Source organism: Vulpes vulpes, unplaced genomic scaffold (assembly GCF_048418805.1).
Source record: "Vulpes vulpes isolate BD-2025 unplaced genomic scaffold, VulVul3 u000000703, whole genome shotgun sequence".
In the NCBI taxonomy this organism is placed as follows: Eukaryota; Metazoa; Chordata; class Mammalia; order Carnivora; family Canidae; genus Vulpes; species Vulpes vulpes.
Genome location: NW_027325743.1, coordinates 1,163,116 through 1,182,202, shown reverse-complemented (window position 1 = coordinate 1,182,202; position 19,087 = coordinate 1,163,116). Strand labels below are relative to the sequence as shown.

Here is a 19,087-nt window from a genome sequence, read left to right as displayed (position 1 = left end):
CAGCCAATGAGGGATATTCTAAGCAGAACATCAACACGGAAACCAGGGCTTTAAATGATACACTGGACCAGATGAATTTCACAGATATATACAGAACGTTCCATCCGAACCCAACTGAATACACATTCTTCCCAAGGGCACATGGAACTTTCTCCAGAATAGACCACATACTGGGTCACAAATCAGGTCTCAATTGATACCATAAGATTGGGATTGTGCCCTGCATATTTTCAGACCACAATGCTTTGAAACTACAACTCAATCAGAAGAAGAAATTTGGAAGAAACTCAGTGTTTGGGCATCCCACTAAAGGAAGAGGGTCAACCAGCAAATTAGACAATTAAAAAAGACTCATGGAAACTAATGAAAATGAAAATACATGATAGTTACCAATATATTTGCAAGAGGAGCAGAATTCATCCTTTCCCCCAATAAACGTGCTTCTTTAAAAACCCTAATTTGCAGAATTTATAGCAATGGAAAAATAAATATAAGATGATTCCGTGATTAACAAAACCTTTGCTTCTCCTGATTTAGAAGAGGAAATAGCCCCTGTCTCCCCTTTCTCTTAGGCTGCCAGGAAGCTAAGAGCCAAGTTCTAATTTGAACATAAGCCAAGTGGCACCTAACGCCTTGGACTATGTTCTCCTCTGTCAAGGTTTTCACTCTCACTCTGTGTTTTCACCAATCCTGATTTTTTAGATCTATAAACCAAACTGCTGTCAGCGTTTGGTTCTGAGAACTGTGCCCTCGCACAGTGTATGAGGGAGTTTGGACGGTAGCGCCGCATTCACTCTGGGATCTGGGTGCCCAGCACCAGACCCCGCCCCCGGCTTTCCCTCTCGGCCCCGCCCCCGGCCCCGCCCCCGCCCCGCCCCCAGCTCCGCCCCGCCCCGCCCCGCGGTCTGCCCCGCCCCTAGCCTCTGCCCCGCCCCTGCGCTCCACCTAGGTCTGCCCCGCCCCTAGCTCCAGCCCCGCCTCTAGGCTCCACCTAGCTCCGTCCCGCCCCTAGGTCCGTCCCAAAGCTAGCCCCGCCCTTGGACTCCCCCAGCTCCAGCTCCGACGCTAGGCTCCGCCCCTAGCCCCGCCCCACCCTGGCCCCGCTCTTAGCCCCGCCCCCGGGCCCCGGCCACGCCCCTCTCCGCAGCCTTCATCCCGCGGGAGCGCCGCCTCTTCTCGCGGGACCGGCGCCGGCGGCACGGCCGTTGCTAGGATGCGGCGAGCATCAGAGAAAGCGGCGGGGCCCGTGCGGACGCGGCTCCCCCGAAACCTCAGCGACCCGGTGGCTGCGTCCCTCGGTCAGGTGGGAGGACAGGTTCTGGCTGCCTCTCCTGGCCCCTCCGCAGACCGGCCTGGCCGCGGGGTCGGGGCTGCCTGGCCGCGGGACGAAGCTCCACCTTCGCTTCAGTCCGTGCAAAGCTCTGTTGTCCGTCTCTGGCTGTTTCTGCGATGTGGGGCTCGGAGCGGCAGCGTGCGGTGGGCGGGGCCGGGAAGGGCTGTGGGCGGGGCCGTGGGCGGGGCCTGGGCGGGGGGCGGAGCCGGGGCGCAGACTCAGGCCGCCGTGCGGGGGGCATCGGGCGGCTCCTGGCAGCGCTGAGGGGGCCGCACCCCGTACCCCGCGTGCTCAGATAGTGACCGCAGGGGTTCGCAGCCTGTATCGGGGTCACACCTGCACGACGTTCCCTGCTCTCCTCACGGCGGCTCAGACCTGGAGCCCCGAGATGCTCTGGGATGGGCGGGGCCGGGGAGAGTTGTGGGCGGGGCCGTGGGCGGGGCCGTGGGCGGGGCCGCGACGGCGGGAGGGCTGTGGGCGGGGCCGGGGCGGGCTGTGGGCGGGGCCGGGGCGGGCTGTGGGCGGGGCCGCGACGGCGGGAGGGCTGTGGGCGGGGCCGGGCGGGGCCGTGGCGCCTCGTCTCCCGGCGCCCCGAGTCTGCCGGGTGGTGGGAAGGAAGCCGCACGCGTGCTGACCCGGTCGGGCGGCAGGACACCGCGGGCGCCCAGGGCGACGGCCCCGGGTGGCAAATGGGCGGCTTCAGAACAGCGTCCTCCGTGGCACCCTCCGCTCCCCACGCTCGTGTCCGAGCCTCCTAAAAAACTTAAAGATGCAACAGGTTTGTTTGGCCCCAGGCAGGACTGGGTCCCCCGGAGCAGTGACGCCGGCCTCGTAGGCCCGTCGGGGACCGTGCCTGGGAGGTGAAGGGGCAGGGCCGTGTGGTCATCACCGGGGCTGTCTTCCCTGCTGAGCAACTCTTAAAGTCTCAGGCGTCCACGTCTGAACGGTCCACGGAAGGATGATGCCACCCGGAGCGGCGGCGCAGTGAGCAGCGAAGCCCCGGGGCCCCCGGCCCAGCCCCGGCCCAGCCCCGGCTCAGCCCGCCCTCCCCCTCCCCCTCCCCCTCCGCGCCGCGCCCGGGGGCTCCTGCTGGCGGAGGCGCCGCGTTGGCGGTGACCGGGCCGCTGCGGGCGGGCGGGGAGCCCTCGCGTACGGGGCTGAGCCGCAGGGTCGGCCGTCGGCCCCTTCCTGTCTCCTAGTAGTGGGTCGTGCCTCCACCGAGGAACATTTGTTTGCAGGGTTCGAGACTGAGCACAGGGGCTTCGTGTACTTTCGCAAGCAAATTCGGTGTGAACGTAGCTCTTCACCGCATCAGGGCACACAGACTGCCAGGTGACGTGTGTGTGACTCCACAGGAAAACGGACACTTACTTCAGACGCTGGCCCGGTTGCCGCTTCCGCCTTCCCGGTGTGAGCCCCCGCGTCTTCCACTACCAGCCCCGATGCGGTTGGGACGGTCCAGTCCCTACGGACGTGCCGCCACAGTCGCGTTTCTATCACAGCTGCGGGTACTGAGCACCTCTTCCTGCGCCTGTTCTCGGCTCAGGGCTGGACGGAGGCGGCTGAGGCGACTGCCCCGGGTGGTCAGGGGCGGTTCTCTTCAGGCGCGCCTCGAGCCTGGCCCGGCGCAGGTGCCGCACCGCTCTCGTGCCTCTCCAGGCTGTGTATGCTCCTTGTTGACTCACTTGTTAAATATTCTACTCGTTTTTATTTTTATTTTTTTAAGATTTTGTTTATTTATTCATGAGAGACAGAGACAGAGAGAGAGGCAGAGACACAGGCAGAGGGAGAGGTGGGCCCGATGCAGGACTTGATGCCAGGACTCCCGGGGTCACGCCCTGGGCCCGAGGCAGACGCTCAACCACTGAGCCACCGGGTGCCCCTGTTTTACTCATTTCTAGTAAAACTCATTTCATTTTCTCACTGAAATTTGAGAGTTTCCTGTATATTCCAGGTACAAGTCCTTGATCAGATACGAGCTTCGCAAAAAATTGTCTACCAGGCTGTGGTTTGTCTTTTTATTCTTCTACTCATGTTGTTTGAAGAGCAGACATTCTTGATTTTGTTGCTGTTTTAGAAGATGACATCTTGGCCGTTGTGCAGGGAAGGTGACCCACCAGAGAGAAACAAAAGCGTTACCTCAGCCTCTCCGGGGGGGGGGGGGGGGGGGGGGGAGGAGCATGTTGCTGGGAGTCCGGGCTTCTTTATGATACTCTCTCTCTAATCAGGCCATTAAGCCCTGTTAATGGGAGAAAATAACCAAAAGGAAAATTTCGGGTGTGTGAGAACCTAAAGAAGTTTCTTGAACTTTTTAAAAATTGAGTTTTTATTCAGTTTTTTTTTCTCATCTCACATTTTTTTTTTTTTTTTTATTGTTTTGGAAGTGTAGAACTTTATTTCAGTTTTTCAATTGGCCGTACTAGAAATTCAGCTATGCTTTTAATTTAACAAAGTCTAGGGTTAAGTATCCTATCCCTCAATTTTGTAAAAAGTATAAGAATTTGACAACAGTTCACTCTGATCTTTCCCTTCCCAGTCATATATTCTTATTGTCTAATACTTCAATTTTCTACTACTATTCTGTTGACAGTATTTGTTCGGGTTAACCCGTATGCTTATAATTTATTTGTTTACCTTTTCTTTTGCACTTCAAAGTTCTGTTGACCCCATTTTCCTCTTCCTTCAAGTATATCCTTTAGAACTTTCTTTAGAGCAGATATCTTTGTGGTAACTATGTATAAATATTTCTATTTTCTATCTTGAAAGAGAATTTTGCTCTATGCACAATTCTAGGTTGATAGCTATCATCTTTTAATTAGTTCATTGTTACCTTGGCTTCTATATTTCGGATGAGAAATCTGCAGTGATTTTGCTTTTCTTTCCTTTGTATTAATATTAGCAATTAATCCAAAGCAGTAGGTGGTATGTCCTTTTTCACTGTGTGCTTTCCAGACCTTCTCTTTGTTATTCTGTAATGTAATTACAGTCATATGGGTTTGATTTATTTATACTTATACCATTGGGTGTATGTTTATGTTATGCTTCTTGGATCTTTGGATCCATACTTTTCATCAGTTTTGTAAAATTCTTGTGCTCGCTTTGGCAGCACATATACTAAAAAAGACTTTTGTAAAATTCTCAACCGTTACTTTAAAAATATTTTCTCTCACTTATCTTTTTGTTTCCTCTGTGATTCAGATTTGACATCTATTAATTAGATCAGGGGCTGACAGACTTTTTCTGGAAAGGGCTTCTCAGGCCACATACAGTCTCTGCTGCATATTCATTGTTATTTTTTTATTTTAAAAGTATAAAACCATTCCGAGCTCACAGAAAGATATACTTAGCAATAGATATGCTAGACTTTTTCTCTTTTGCATGGCCCTTAATCTCTCATATTTTTCATATCCTTATCTGTTTGCTGCATTGTATATCAAATCATTTTATTTATCTTTTAGTTTCCCAATTCTCTCTTCAATTATAGTGCTATATTCATTGAATTCAACAAATATATATTCTTATTCCAGATATTCCATATTTGAGGAAAGCTAGAGAACTTCACTAAGGTTTTTTTTTTTTTCTATGTAAAGATTTGTGCTTAATGTGTTAGCCCCAAACACAGCTTTCCCACTTCACTACTGTTCCAAATTTTAATCCGCCCTGCTCTTGCCACAGAAATACACCTCCAGGCCACTTCCATCCTCCCTTGCTGGCTGCCAGTTTCTACAGGTAGGCTCCCTGATGTACTGGCTCCTCAGAGCTCTGATCCCGCTGCTACCCTTGCAGCCTGGCCCTTGGCTGCCCGAGCCCACTCGGGCCCCAGGTCCTGGGTGCTGTCACAGTCTCCCAAGCCAGAGCTCTAGATTGCTGTACCTCGGGCCCTAGTCAGCTCCAAAATCAACCCACACTTGATTGTTGTGGGAAACAAAAGTCATTGGAGACTTGCTACAGTTTGTGAGAACAAACCTACTACAAAGAGTGCGTACCATCCAGGGTGTGGTTGCTGGGTCGCTGGCAGATCCCTTACAGCTTCTGATCGGTTGTAATACCAGAAATAAAAGTCCTGTGTTAGTCTGTATTCAAAAAGAAAGCTTTTCAAATAAGCCCTTTCACAAGGCATTGTTCATTGGATAGGGAAGCGGTGACAATATATTTTAAAATATTTTTCAATATATTCTTGACAGTAGATTTTTCTCAAATTTATTGTGTTTTGAGGTTCTCGTTTAATGATATTTTTACTTTTCATGGTGTTTTTATTAAAAATTCCCCGGTGCTTTTACCTAATGCCATTACTAAAATAATCAGTATTTAAAAGAAAGTAGTGAGCAACATTGCAGTATGTTATGAACATCACTGTACACCAGCACTGAATTTGATATTTGGTGTAAGAATTTTTTATGTCTAATAAATACATATATTTTTTTGGTTCAGAAAAATGTCTGATCGGGAAGAAGAATTTGGTGCTCAGAATGCTGTTACTGCGTCAGAAGAAAATGATGATGCTTTTGAGACTATCAATGTTCCAGTTTCCTCGGAGGAGCTTCCAGAGTCAGGTCAAGCAGAAGGCAGTGAATCTGAAGTCACACCATCCAGTGAAGGCCACACAACACATGTTAAAGAGGAAAATGACCAGAGCTTCTTGAACAAGGAGCCAGAAGATGAAGAACAACTCATGGAAGAAGTTTTGTTCCCCAAACGAGTTTCATACTCTCGAAGAAATTCTGTAAAGCACAAGTTCACTAAACATGACAATGCAGTGCAGTCAGCCAAACAGTTTTCACATGCTGGATCTCTGGCATTTCTGGATAAGATAAAGGCGATAAAGGAATCTCTGAAAGCATCGATGAAAGATCCTTTAGCAACAGGTATTACTTAGGGAAGACAGGAATCTCTTTTCCTCGTTTTGAAGAATGGTTGCTTTTTCAAATTTATTTTGCTTGAAGATTTGTTTTATATTTGATATTGCGTACTTTTCCTTCCCTTCACCCACCAAACCTCTGTAGCCACTACCACTTAATCTCTTAATTAAGTGTGAAGGTACTCTATTCTATAGTATCTGTTTTCCCTGAATAGATGAACACCATTACATTTTAAGTTGATATTGATCCATCTTTCCTAAATAAAGTAGGTTTTTAAAATGTTTAGGGACCTGGTAAAATGGGCAAATTCTTGAGTACAATTGTCGTTCTTTTGCATACCTCTTTGGAATTACTTGTTCGTAGCTAGATAGAGTTGGAAGGGAACTTGACTCCAGATTTCTTAGTTTCATATCCAGAGTTCATTCCTCATATCTTGTTACTTATATATATTTCCACAATTTTTCTTAGTGTTAACTTTATATTTAGCTTCAGAAAAATTGTTGTCTTGAATTGTTGTTTATTTTATTTTATTTTTATATTGTTTAATTTTAAAGGCATAAGATTCATGGCGTGTAGGAGTTACCACTACATTGTTGATAAAAAAGCCAAAGTGGAGCAGCAAGAAAGTGGTTACATCTAGAACCAGCTTAGTTGGCTGATTAACGGACTGCTACTTCTCTCTCTTGTCCATAAGTTTTGAAATTTTTCATCCATAGGGTGGTGAATATGGGGCCATCTTTTAACAATAATAACAGCAGCTTGTTTGGCTGATGAAATGTAGCTTTTGAATCCAGTGGAGTAGTTTACCATTGTGTGGTGTATCCATACAAGAGAAGAATGAGAAGGAAGGAGAAGAAATTAATTAAGCCCTATTATACCTAACTGAAGCTGTTATCCCTTGTTTTCACTATTCACTATAAATTTGGTCTCCATTTGTTTATTTGTTTTTTAAAGTAACCTCTGTACCCAACATGGGGCTCAAACTCACAACCCCGAGATCAAGAATCACATGCTGTACTGACTGAGCCAGCCAGGCGCCCGTGGGCTCCATTTTTTGGTATTTCTGTGATTGCCGGATAGTAGTTTATAACAAATACTTAGGGATTAGAATAAAGTTGTCTTAGTCCTGTACTTTTTGAGGCTCACAAATTCATACACCTCCCTTTCCCAGAGCTTAGGAAGTCACTGTTATGAAAATGTTAAAATATATTAACCATAGAATTTTGAATCCATAAAACAACTAGAATAGCCTTCTGATGACTTAACATCTATGAAAGTGTTTTCTTTGTTGATAGCTGTGAAAGTAAATTTTAACAATCTCAAAGAACCTTAGCATCAACAGTGCCTGGTTAAATTTCATTCTGAGATTATTGATAAAAGTCTCATTTAGCTTTATGGAAATTGTTATGTGTCAGGCATCTAGAAATATATAAAACTTTTTCAGCCTACAGTTTGTACTCTGCCCTCCATCTTACTTATTGATCTTCTCCATTAAAACTTAAAGTCAGTAGATGTAAGAGAAGAAAGTTTACCCCATTATATTAAACTTTTGAAAAGTTTTTATTATTAATATGTAAGTGTCTTGAATTGCTATTTTATAGAATGGCTAGTGAGCCACGTAATGCCTATTTTTGTGAAAAGTAGATTAGTGTGTAGTTATTCTAAATATTTGTAATTAAGAGTGTTTTTTCTGTTTCTCATTTTAGTAACTGTAGACATAAATCAATTATGGAAAGAAGAATGGATTTAGAGATCTTTTACTTTGAAAATTTCTCTATTGGATTTTCTTTTTTTTTTTTTTTAAAAAAAGACTGTATTTATTTATTCATGAGAGAGAGAGAGAGAGAGAGAGAGAGACAGAGACACAGGCAGAGGGAGAGCAGGCTCCCTGCAGGGAGCCTGATATGGGACTTGATCCCAGGACCCCAGGATCATACCCCAGGCCGAAGGCAGGCACTAAACCACTGAGCCACCCAGGAATCCCCCTCTATTGGATTTTCTTAACTTGATGAGTATGCACTGATTTACTGATGCATGCTATCGATATGTAACCAAAGTGTGCACATCATAAGTTCAGGGACACCTTGTAGGTCTCAGGGTCTCCTGTTCCAGTACTCAGTACACAAAAATGCTTGATTTTCTGAGCTGTTCCCGTATTTATATCTGAGAATATAATACTAGATGCCAATACCAGATTAGTACCAATTAACACCAAATATTGGGAATCTTTAAAAGCAGTTTAGTTTTCCTATTTCTTGTGCTATTCTGACTGAAGAGTTAATTCTAAATGTGCACTGATACCCATAGCAGAGAATGGAAAAAGGATCTGAACTTTAAGCTGGAGTTGGGGTGCAGGTGTTGACCACTGATGCTAATTATTGAGATTCTGGATTAATCTGCAAAATAAAATCTGAATGTCATTTCCTGTAGATATTAAAATGTAACTCTTATCATGGAGGTGCAGTAGGGGAACATGGCAGGGGCAATCTGCCTTCAATATTATTAAAAATTGTCCCATAATTCTCTGTTTATGGACTGTAGGTTGCTGACCCTTGCTTTTGACTATGATTCTTTTCTCTTTTTATCTACAGTAAAAGTTGTGCTTTTTCCTGTGGGCCAGGAAATTATAATGCCTTTTAAAATAGACACCATTGTAAAATACCTCAAGGATCATTTTTCATACCAATTACTTATTCCATCCAATATACTGCAGATAAGATATGCAGGTAAGTTTGGAAGCTAACAAAACCTACCAAGACTTCTTTAGCTTTACCAGTAAATAATCAAGATCTTTGATTTGTTAAAATATATTGTTATCTTCTGTTGGAACATTATATTGTGATTCTGCATTCATTTGACACATTTTTATTGAGGCTATATATATATTTTATTTATTCATGAGAGACAGAGAGGCAGAGACACAGGCAGAGGGAGAAGCAGGCTCCATGCAGGGCCTGACATGGGACTCATTCCCAGGACCCCGGGGTCACGCCCTGGGCTGAAGGCAGCGCCAAACCACTGAGCCACCCGGGCTGCCCCCTATTGAGTATATATTTGTTCTAAATACTTAGCTAAGAACTGAAGATGTAAAGAAACATGAAACAAAATCTTTGTTCTCAAATTGTTTATAGACTAGTCAGAAAGACAATGTATGCAATAGTTACCACATAATGTGTAAATGTTTTTTAATGGAGATAAGCACAAAACACTCTGAGAACAGAGAGGAAGGAAAGTGGGAGATTCTAAAAAGCTTCATTTAATGAAAGTGATAATGCTTGTGCTTAGTCCCAAAGGGGTGAGAAAATCTGGAACTTTGGGGAAGTGATAAGTTTAGAGTGGCTAGAAGTAGATTCTCTGTGAGGACTGGGAGGCAATGAGGTTGAGAGAAGTAGATGAGGAATGAGAATAAGAAGAGGACTAAAAATGGTTTATCTGTCAGACTTTATACACTAAGGTCAATTCACAATCCTATGATGTTCAAGTTTATTTATATTTTGTGGGCAATACTGAGTAACCCACTTTATTGTAGCCTTATGTCATGAGAGGACTTGGTATTTGTAACTGTGATAGAGGGAGTGAGAGCAACATGGCTAAATAAATGTTTCTATAGAATATGTCTGCACAGAGGCTAATATTTTAGTTTAAAAAGTTTTGCTCTTAACTTATAAAATGCCACACACAAAAAAGGTTTCCATGGAGATAACAATACTTTTTTGTGGGAAAATCCTAAACACTAAAAAGAGGGTAAGCCTTACCTATTAAATTCCTCATCAAATCAAAGAAAAAACAATAAGTTCAATTTCAAAATTATTTTTAAAAAACTATTATAATGAATGTGCTACAAATTAAGATGCTCATGCATTCAAACAACTGACTATTAAAGCTTGGATAGGGAAACAACACGAACATTTAAATAATTACTAGTAATAACAATCACGATGGTTAATTTATTAAGACTTACCATGTGCTAGTCCATCTACAAGATATTTTGCGTCATTATCACATTATCATTCAGTCCACACAATAACCCTTTGAGGTAGGTATTTTATTAACTTTTTTTTTGAAGGAAGGAAACTGAAGCTTGAGAAAGTTGTACAAATTCACGCAGCTAATGAGTGACAGGGTCTGAACTTAAATATACGTATGACTCCAAAAAGGATATTTGAAACTGCTTGGCATTAACTATAAGATGAAGTTCCAAATTGGAGAAGAAAGAGCACTTTGAGAATGGAGTAACTAGCCAGTGGTATCTGAGACTGTTCTTTGTACTTCATGACCTTCATTCGCTGTATTGTAAGTGGCGGCATCTCCACTGGGTACCGGGCTTACGTGAGCCACGACAGTAAAAGAGCGGATTCTGTGTCAGCTTCCCTCTAACATAGGTGCTTTCTTCTCGTCCGCGAATTGGAGTTCAAATTTGGTGGGACTAAGCCTACTACACAAGCCAGAGGAGTGAAGAGGGTTCTGGGCGTCTGTATTAGTTTCCTGTGGCTGTTGTAAAAATTAACCACAAGTGTAGTAACGCGTGATTCCTCTTAGAGTCCCGAGTGCCGGCAATTGTAGGCCAGTTTCACTCAAATGAAGCCAACCTGTGGGCAGGGCTGTTCCTCCTCTGGGGGTCCTGGGGAGAATCTGCTCCTTGTCTTCTCCAGCTCCTAGAGTTGTACACCTTGCATGGCCCCTTCCCCCATCTGTAAAGCAAGCAGCAGAGCATCTTCAAATCTCTCTCTGCTTCTGGTTTATCATCTTCTCCTCTGTAGTCAAATCTCCCTTCCATCCTATCTAAGGGCATTTGGAATAAGTTCTGGGGATTAGGACATGGATATATTCTGGAGCCATTATTCAACCTATCACAAAGTCCATATAATATTCATATTAATTTTTTAAGTTAAGAATTTGGGATGTGAAATTGAAACTCAAGGAACTTTGTGCTTTCTTAAACATAGCTAAAGTAGGCTGCGGTATCTGATATTATTTCTAAGAAGGAGGGTAACAAAACCTTTGCTATGTTTAAATTCTTAATTGTAATTTAGGAAGACCATGCATTGGAAGAGTGATATAGATTCTATCAAAACAGCAGCCATTAGCATTATGCATATTTTTTATTCCTTAAAATAGAGAAGTAAAATTTGGGTCAATTTATAGAATAAACCAATAAAAGGAGATAGAACTAAAAAAAGACAAAAAATAACATAAAAATAGAGTGATGTACACTTTTTCCAGCACAGACCTGAGGCTTAACCCCACTTTTTCATGAATTTCTTTATATGAGTTTCTGACTATAGGAACAGAAGGGGAACGATGCAACTCTGAGTATATGCTTTTCTGTACTGGAGAGAGGGATGGGTATGAAAATCAAATTTTCCCTGATAAAGATACGTCCTGTGTTTACATATAACACACAGATTTTTTGGAGAGTCAATGTCTAGAATATGATTTTGCTCATAGAATATGGGTTTTTTTTTGTTTTTGTTTTTAAATAGTTACGGAGTTTCATGGTTATTATGTATTTGTATTTCTGATGAGAAATCCTACGAGAGTTGTAGCTTATAATGCTGAATTCTTGCATCTTAACTTTTCCCATTGTGGAGTTTTCTGTACTAACATTACAGCAAGGAATGAACATCATCAATATTCTATTCAGTACTTAAACTATATGTGTTTATTATATAATCATCTTTGACATTTTCCATCCCCTTGAAATTAGTATGTATAGTTATTTCTTTGCCATACTTCTACGAATGCTTCTTCTTCTAATTTCATGTCATTTTTAGGAAGGATTCTTAAAAATAATGAGACTCTACTGCAATATGGAGCTAAGCCACAGGATATTGTACAGGTAGAAATCTTTTCTACAGATCCGGATCAATTTCCAATCAAAAGAATACATGGATTAACTGATGCCTCTCAAATCATAACTGTCAAAGTACAAACTGGTTAGTTATTTGATGTCTTTTAGATAAAGTATTTTAGAGTCCCTTTGTAGGTGAACTTTCATTCAATCTTGGTTTTACCTCCTTAGGCATTGCTCAGTACCAGGAGGTACCTGTTGAGATTATTAAATCTGACTTTCACAAACCATTTCTTGGTGGATTCAGACATAAAATAACAGGAATAGAATATCATAATGCTGGAACACAAACTGTACCTAAAAAGATTCCTGAAAAAGACAATGTATTTTGTAGAGATACCCAGGTAATATTTTTATTTTTCTATGTAGGTTTTTCAAACTGCAAATCAACAAATGTTCTGTGTACCTCTCTAAAATGGAAATTTTCCCCATTTGCAATGATTTGGATGGTGCTAGAGCATATTAGCTAAGCAAAATAAGCCAGTCAGAGAAAGACAAATACCATTCATTCTTTTTTTAAAAAAATTATGTATTTATTCAGAGAGAGAGAGAGGCAGAGACACAGGAGGAGGGAGAAGCAGGCTCCCTGCAGGAAGCCCGATGTGGGACTCAGGACTCGATTTGGGGTCTCCAGGATCACACCCCAGGCTGCAGGCGGCTAAACCACTGCGCCACCGGGGCTGCCCAATACCATTCATTCTTATGTAGATTTCATTCCTATGTAGAATTTAGGAAACAAAAGAGAGAGACAGAGAAAGAGGCAAATCAAAAAAACAGACTTAACTATAAAGAACAAATTGACAATTTGGGAAGGGAGTGAAGGGAATAGGTAAATAGGTGATTGAGATTACAGAGTACACTTGTCATGATGAGCACCTTGTCATGATGAGCACCGGGTCATGTATAAAAGTGTTCATTCACTATATTGTACACCTGAAACTAATATTACACTGTATGTTAACTAACTGGAATTCAAATAAAAACTTAAAAAAATAAATTAAAATCTTCCAAGGAATTATATGGTAATTCATATAATAACAGAAAATTAAGAACACAGGAAAATGTACTCTTTACTCACTGATATGTCTATATTGTGGATATTTAAATAAATGTTTATGTTTTTATTTTAGACAGTTTTTCTGAGAAAAAAGCTCCAACAAACTACAAATACAACATCCACACAGATGACTAAAATTGGTGTGTATGTATCAAATATGACTGATAAACTGGTGATACCAGGAAAATATTTTTCAGCAGCAGAATACCACGCTCAAAGATTACAGGTGGTAAGAGAATGTTTATTATGAGTAAATACTAAAAATGAAATAAATGAGCCAGTTGTTCTGTGCGTGTCTACATGTGTTTTCTTAAGCCACACCAGCTTATAAAACAACCCACATGAGTGTTCTTAAAGAAAAAATTATTCATAACACATGTTAAAGATGATAAGGAAGACTTTATTTAAGAGGGGCTAGTACAGTGGAGTTTTGTGGAAGGGAAGAGAGATTGGGTTCAACTCTAAATATAAGGAAAAGTGGGAATTTATAGCCAAGGGGTAGGGTACGGGTCAATGGTGGAAAATTACTAAAACATCAGGAGTAAGGGGAGAGTAAAGCATTCTAACAGGGTCTTTCACTGAGTGGTTAGGCATCATCTGGGGGGATATGTTTTAAGATGAGGAACCTGATCAAATGAGGGAGGGATTCTCCTTAAACTTGACTTAGCAGGACTTGGGGAAAATCAAACAATGCGGAGATGATCACAGAAGCCAAGAGTTGAAGCCTAATTGAGAAACTGCTCAGAGGAGCTTGATCAGAGTTTGGTCAAGGAGAGAGTCTTTATCAGTGTGAGTTATGTTTCACAGGTATTAAAGGCAGGTTTTATCTCCATTTTCCCCTCAGTAAAAGGAACCAGAACTCTAAATGCTCCTAGTCCTTTCCTTATGCTTGCAGAGCCCCAGGGATTTGTGTGTTACCTCTGGCCATTATTAGCTTTGTCTTCTCTTTACCTTGGCCTTAATCCTTGGTATAGTAGAGTCACCTACGGAGCTTTCCAGAGTAATTGAGAGCAACAGGATACTAAAGTCTGCTTTCTTTGATATATATTAATATATAGCTCCTCCAACTTCTTTATGTTATTGTTTGCATGGTCTTTTTCTATCCTTTTACTTTCAACCTATTTTGAGTCTTAATCTAGAATGTGTGTTTTATAGACAGCGTATAATTGGATCTTATCTTTTTATGCAGTCTAATAATCTCTACTTTGTGATTGGAATGTCTAATACATTTGTTTTAATGTTATTATTGATAAGATTGGATGGTATCAAACACTTGCTACTTGTTTTCTCTATGTCAGATGTCTCTCTCATCCTCTCTTTTTCCTTTACTGTCTTCTTTTATGTTACATAGGTATTTTCTAATGTACCATTTTAATTCTTTTGTTTTTATTCCATTTAAAACTTTTATTTTCAATAAAATATATGCTTTTTTAAAAAGTATACAATTTAATGATTTTTTTTTTTTACTATAGAAACAGTTACACAACATTTTAGAACATTGTCATCATCCCCAGAAAAAATTCCTGGACCCACCAGCAGTCAGTCCCTATTTCCATCCAATGTTTTCTGCCTTGGGAGACCACTAATCCACTTTCTGCCTCTATCAGTTTAACTATTCTGGATATTTCATATACGTGGAATCATACAATATGTAGTTTTTTGTGATAGGCTTTTAAAAATATATATTTTTGGGGATCCCTGGGTGGCTCAGCAGTTTAGCGCCTGCCTTTGGCCCAGGGCGCGATCCTGGAGTCCCGGGATCGAGTCCCATGTCGGGCTCCCGGCATGGAGCCTGCCTCTCCCTCTCCCTCTGCCTGTGCCTCTGCCTCTCTCTATGTCTATCATAAATAAATAAAATCTTTTAAAAAATAATAAAAATAAAAATAAATATTTTTAAACATAGCATAATGTTTTCAAGACTCATCCGTGTTGTGACATGTATCAATACTTCATTCTATTATATTGCAGAATAATATTCCATTGAATATACTCAATTAGGTATATATTGTATCCATGCCAATGCATATACTGTATGTTGTCTGTTTATGGGTTGATGGACATTTTCATGTGGACATATGTTTTCATTTCTCTTGAGACCATTTTAAAGAACTACCAGACTGTTTTCCAGAGCAGCTGCACCATTTTATGTCCCACGAGCAGGATATGAGGATTCCAGTATCTTCACATCCTCATCAATACTTGTTATTTCTGTGTTTTTCATTATAGCTCTCCTAGTGAGTGTGAAGGGTCGTCTCATTGTGGTTTTGATTTCTATACCCTGATGGCTAATGATATTGAATATCTTTTCATGTGCTTAATAGCAACATTTACATTGGTGCAGACATTTTTGATTATGATGACTTGGGGGAGGTGCTACTGTACTTTAATGAGTAGAGGACAAGGATGCTGCCAAACATCCTGTAAGCATAAAAACTCCACCCCCACTGCAACAGATGATTATCTGGTCCAAAGTATCAACAGTGTCATTGCTGAAATCTGCTTTAGAGAGTCTGTCTCTAGCACAGAAGGTAGCCATTGATGTCTCCACTCAATTTTTTTTTTTTTTTTTTTTTTTTTTTGGTTGTTGTCTTCCTATTCGTAAGTCTGGCTTCCTAAGGGTTGTCCCTGGTTTAGCAAAGCATAATGGTTAGGTAGTGACTGATCAGAGGCTGTGTTCAAGTCCCTTGATCTAGTAAAGCTTCCACTTTTGCTAATGGACTCATGTGTGGATTGGAGGATGCATTCAAAGTTCAGACAAGTTGAGTTTCTGTTCATCTTGGCTTTTACTTTCTGCTGGGTTTTCTTGTATTTGTTCTGCACAAGGCCTCACGGTTAGCCTGGGATATTGAAGGGGGGGCCTTTTCTGCTTGCTCCTAGTATGTGTTTACCCTGTACCTGTGTTCCGCCCAGGCTACCAGGCATGCTGGGGAGGTTATGGTGGCTCCCTACGGCTGTCTCACTTTCCTGATGTCCCTGATTAATTTCTGGCCACTCACCTGTCTGTTGCTTGCTCTGGAAGACCCTTACGGCTGAGTTGCTGGCCATTTTTTTGTTGTTGTTGTTTCTTTTTGGTTTTTTGGATTGAGTTTACTGTTGTTTGTGACATTGCTCAGGGAATATGGAGTTTTTTCCTTGCCTTACCTTAAATCAATTTAGCGGCCTGAAAGTAGACACAGATGAAGCCAGGGATTAGGGGAAGGAGGCTATGAGAGCAACCCTAAGTTGAAATGCCACAGACTGTCAGTGTTCCTACTTGAAGTTTAGTAATTTTTTTCAATAAACATTTATTTGATGTGTGGCTTTGGTCAATTTCCAGAATCCTGAAATGGCTATTTTTTAAATACAATTTTGTCCAGTTTTATCATTCTGGACAGAGTGTTTGCTGAGACTTTGACTTTTCTGATCTGGTAGTCCTGTCCCCAGGCCCAGATAGAATTTTCAAGGACTTATTTTGACAGGACATGACAGGATTTTTACAATTGGAATAAGATTTACAGGCATTCCCTGTCCATTTCGTGTGTGATGCTTGGAAAGTCAGCTGAACACCGCAGCTAGTGCAGGCGTTAAGGGTCTGGAGGAGGTAGGCTGGGCTGGTAGTTTGGAGGTCAAGGAGCCCAAGAACACGAAGGCTTCCCTCCATGCCCCAGTTCATTTGTTACGAGATCACGCATATAACAACTACCGTACTTTCACCACCTGCCAAGATCACTCTCAGCAGCCCTGTGCTTTGACTTGATTGTGTCCTGAGGAACCTGCCTCCGTGAGGAAGCCAGAGAAACCACAACCCATGCAACAGGACTCATTAACTTGAAGGAGGGGAAACCAACCAGGACAATTTGGTTAAGGGTGAAGTTGAAACAGAAATTTGATAAAAAGTAATGCTCTCATATTATTGGACTGGCTGGCATATTTCCTCTCATTTTCCCACACGTATAGAGCACAGTTGAGAGCATGCCATGTGTCAAATTGTGTGTCTTGAATTCTTTACTGAATAGCTTCTGGATTGGGTTAAGCTTAAAGAATACCTACTTAGTTTCTTCCTACCCGAAGGTGCTCAACTGAATTGCGTAGTTTTAACACTTGGCAGTTGAAATGGAAAAGACCGCTTATTAGTGAAGAAAGAAGTAGCGCTGACTAGCAATCCTCCTTCTTCCGTGCTGGGTGTTTCTGGCTGATTCAGACTCAGTGTTAAGGGTCCTCTTGGATTATGACTCAGCTTTGCTGGGTCTCTAGCTCAGGGCATCATTTGAACAGAAGCAGCCCTTGATGATGACAAAGACTCAAGCCTTTTAGGCTAGTGCAACACAAGTACAAGTGTATGAAAAGTTACGGAATCTGTGCCAGACTATGTCAATGCAGTGCTCCTCTCATTGAAAAGTCTTCCTGTGAGAAAAAAAGTAACCAGATTAAATAATGTGATTTACATTGTGGTGCAGGGTTCCTGAGGACAATTGTATCCTGTTAAAAAGGTAAGAAGCAGTCTAGGCCAACAGTAGAATTGTAGGCCACATTATGAGTACCACTGTGAGAATTTAGTTTTTTAAAAAGATTTTATTTATTTATTTGAGAGACAGAGAGCACGAGCAGAAGAACAGGAGGAGAGGGAGAAGCAGACTCCCCCCCCGCCAAGCAGGGAGCCCAACATGGGGCTCCATCTAAAGATCCCAGGATCAGGACCTGAGCCGAAGGCAGATGCTTAGCTGACTGAGAGAGCCACCCAGGCACCCGCCACTATGAGACTTTTAGACAGATTCCTCCCCACTCGATGTCTCTCTAGTGGTGATGGCTGTTAAATCACAAGATGTCCATTGCTCTTTACTACTTTCTTTTTGAGACTCTGAAGAAGCATCTGATTATTAGGGCCAAAGTTTGACTAATATTCAAGATACTAAAATTCTTTGAATTACTGTCTTACCAACTCAAAATTGTCCAGTACACCATATATTTCATGTTATTTATTTTTTCAAAATTAAACAATTTTTATTGAGCTATAATTGATACATAACAGTATTTTTTTTCAGGTATACAATTTGATATTTGTAGTACATGTGAAATGATCATCACAGTAAATCTAGTTACCATCTGTCCCCATACAAGGTTAACTTTTAGGATTTATTCTCATGACAACTTACAGGCATGCTTCATAATATAATTAACTATAGTCACCATGCTGCACGTTACATACCCATTTATTTTATAACCGGAAGATTTTACCTCTTGACTCCATTCATTTCACCTGTGCCCTAACCTTCTTCCCCTCTGGCAACCACCATTCTGTTCTTGACATCTATGATTTTTGTTTGTTCATTTGCTTTGTTTTTAGATCCCACATATTAACTGAAATCACATGGTATTTGTCTTTGACTTATTTTACTTATCAAAATTCCCTATAAGGTCCATCTATATTTTTACAAATGGCAAGATTTCATTCTTTATTATGGCTGAGTAGTATTCCATAGTGTGTATAGATATATTTATAGATATATAGATGTATAGATGTATATCTCGCATCCTTTTTATCCACTCATCCACCAATAGACACTTAGGTTGTTTCCATAGCTTGGCTATTCTAAATAATGTTGCAGTGAACATGGGGGTTCGTGTATCTTTTTGAATTAGTGTTTCTTTCTTTTTCTTTTCTTTTCTTTTTTTTTTTTTTTTTTGGCCAAATACCCAGAGGTGGGGCTGCTGGGTCAAATGGTAGTTTTGTTTTTAATTTTTTGAGAAACCTCTATACTGTTTTCCATTGTGACTATATCAATTTACATTCTCACTACAGGGCACAAGGGTTCCCTTTCCTCCACATTCTCACCAACGCTTGTTACTTCTTATCTTCTTGATAATAGCCATTCTAACAGGTGTGAGGTGATATCTTACTGTAGTTTTGATTTGCATTTTCTAGATGATGAGTGATGTTCAGCATCTTGTCATGTGTCTGTTGGCCATCTATATGCATCTGGGGAAATGTCTATTTGAATCCTCTGTCC

At 41.6% G+C, this 19,087-nt stretch overlaps 1 protein-coding gene across 7 annotated transcripts in view; it reads left to right on the top strand.

The window, feature by feature from the left end:
* The first annotated feature begins 1,132 nt into the window (after positions 1-1,132).
* Positions 1,133-19,087, top strand: part of LOC140596733 (IQ motif and ubiquitin-like domain-containing protein) — a 136,933-nt gene continuing 118,978 nt past the window's right edge. The window contains exons 1-8 of one of the 7 annotated variants that reach the window (XM_072745226.1): positions 1,896-2,111; positions 2,572-2,997; positions 5,009-5,062; positions 5,765-6,198; positions 8,784-8,918; positions 11,967-12,128; positions 12,215-12,387; positions 13,174-13,329. In XM_072745226.1, the coding sequence (XP_072601327.1) occupies positions 5,769-6,198; positions 8,784-8,918; positions 11,967-12,128; positions 12,215-12,387; positions 13,174-13,329 (1,056 nt within the window). In that variant the 5' untranslated portion in view covers positions 1,896-2,111; positions 2,572-2,997; positions 5,009-5,062; positions 5,765-5,768. Of the gene's footprint in view, positions 1,304-1,894; positions 2,112-2,571; positions 2,998-5,008; positions 5,063-5,764; positions 6,199-8,783; positions 8,919-11,966; positions 12,129-12,214; positions 12,388-13,173; positions 13,330-19,087 lie in introns of those variants that run through there. The other 6 variants (XM_072745225.1, XM_072745230.1, XM_072745224.1 and 3 more) reach the window with 6 other exon arrangements.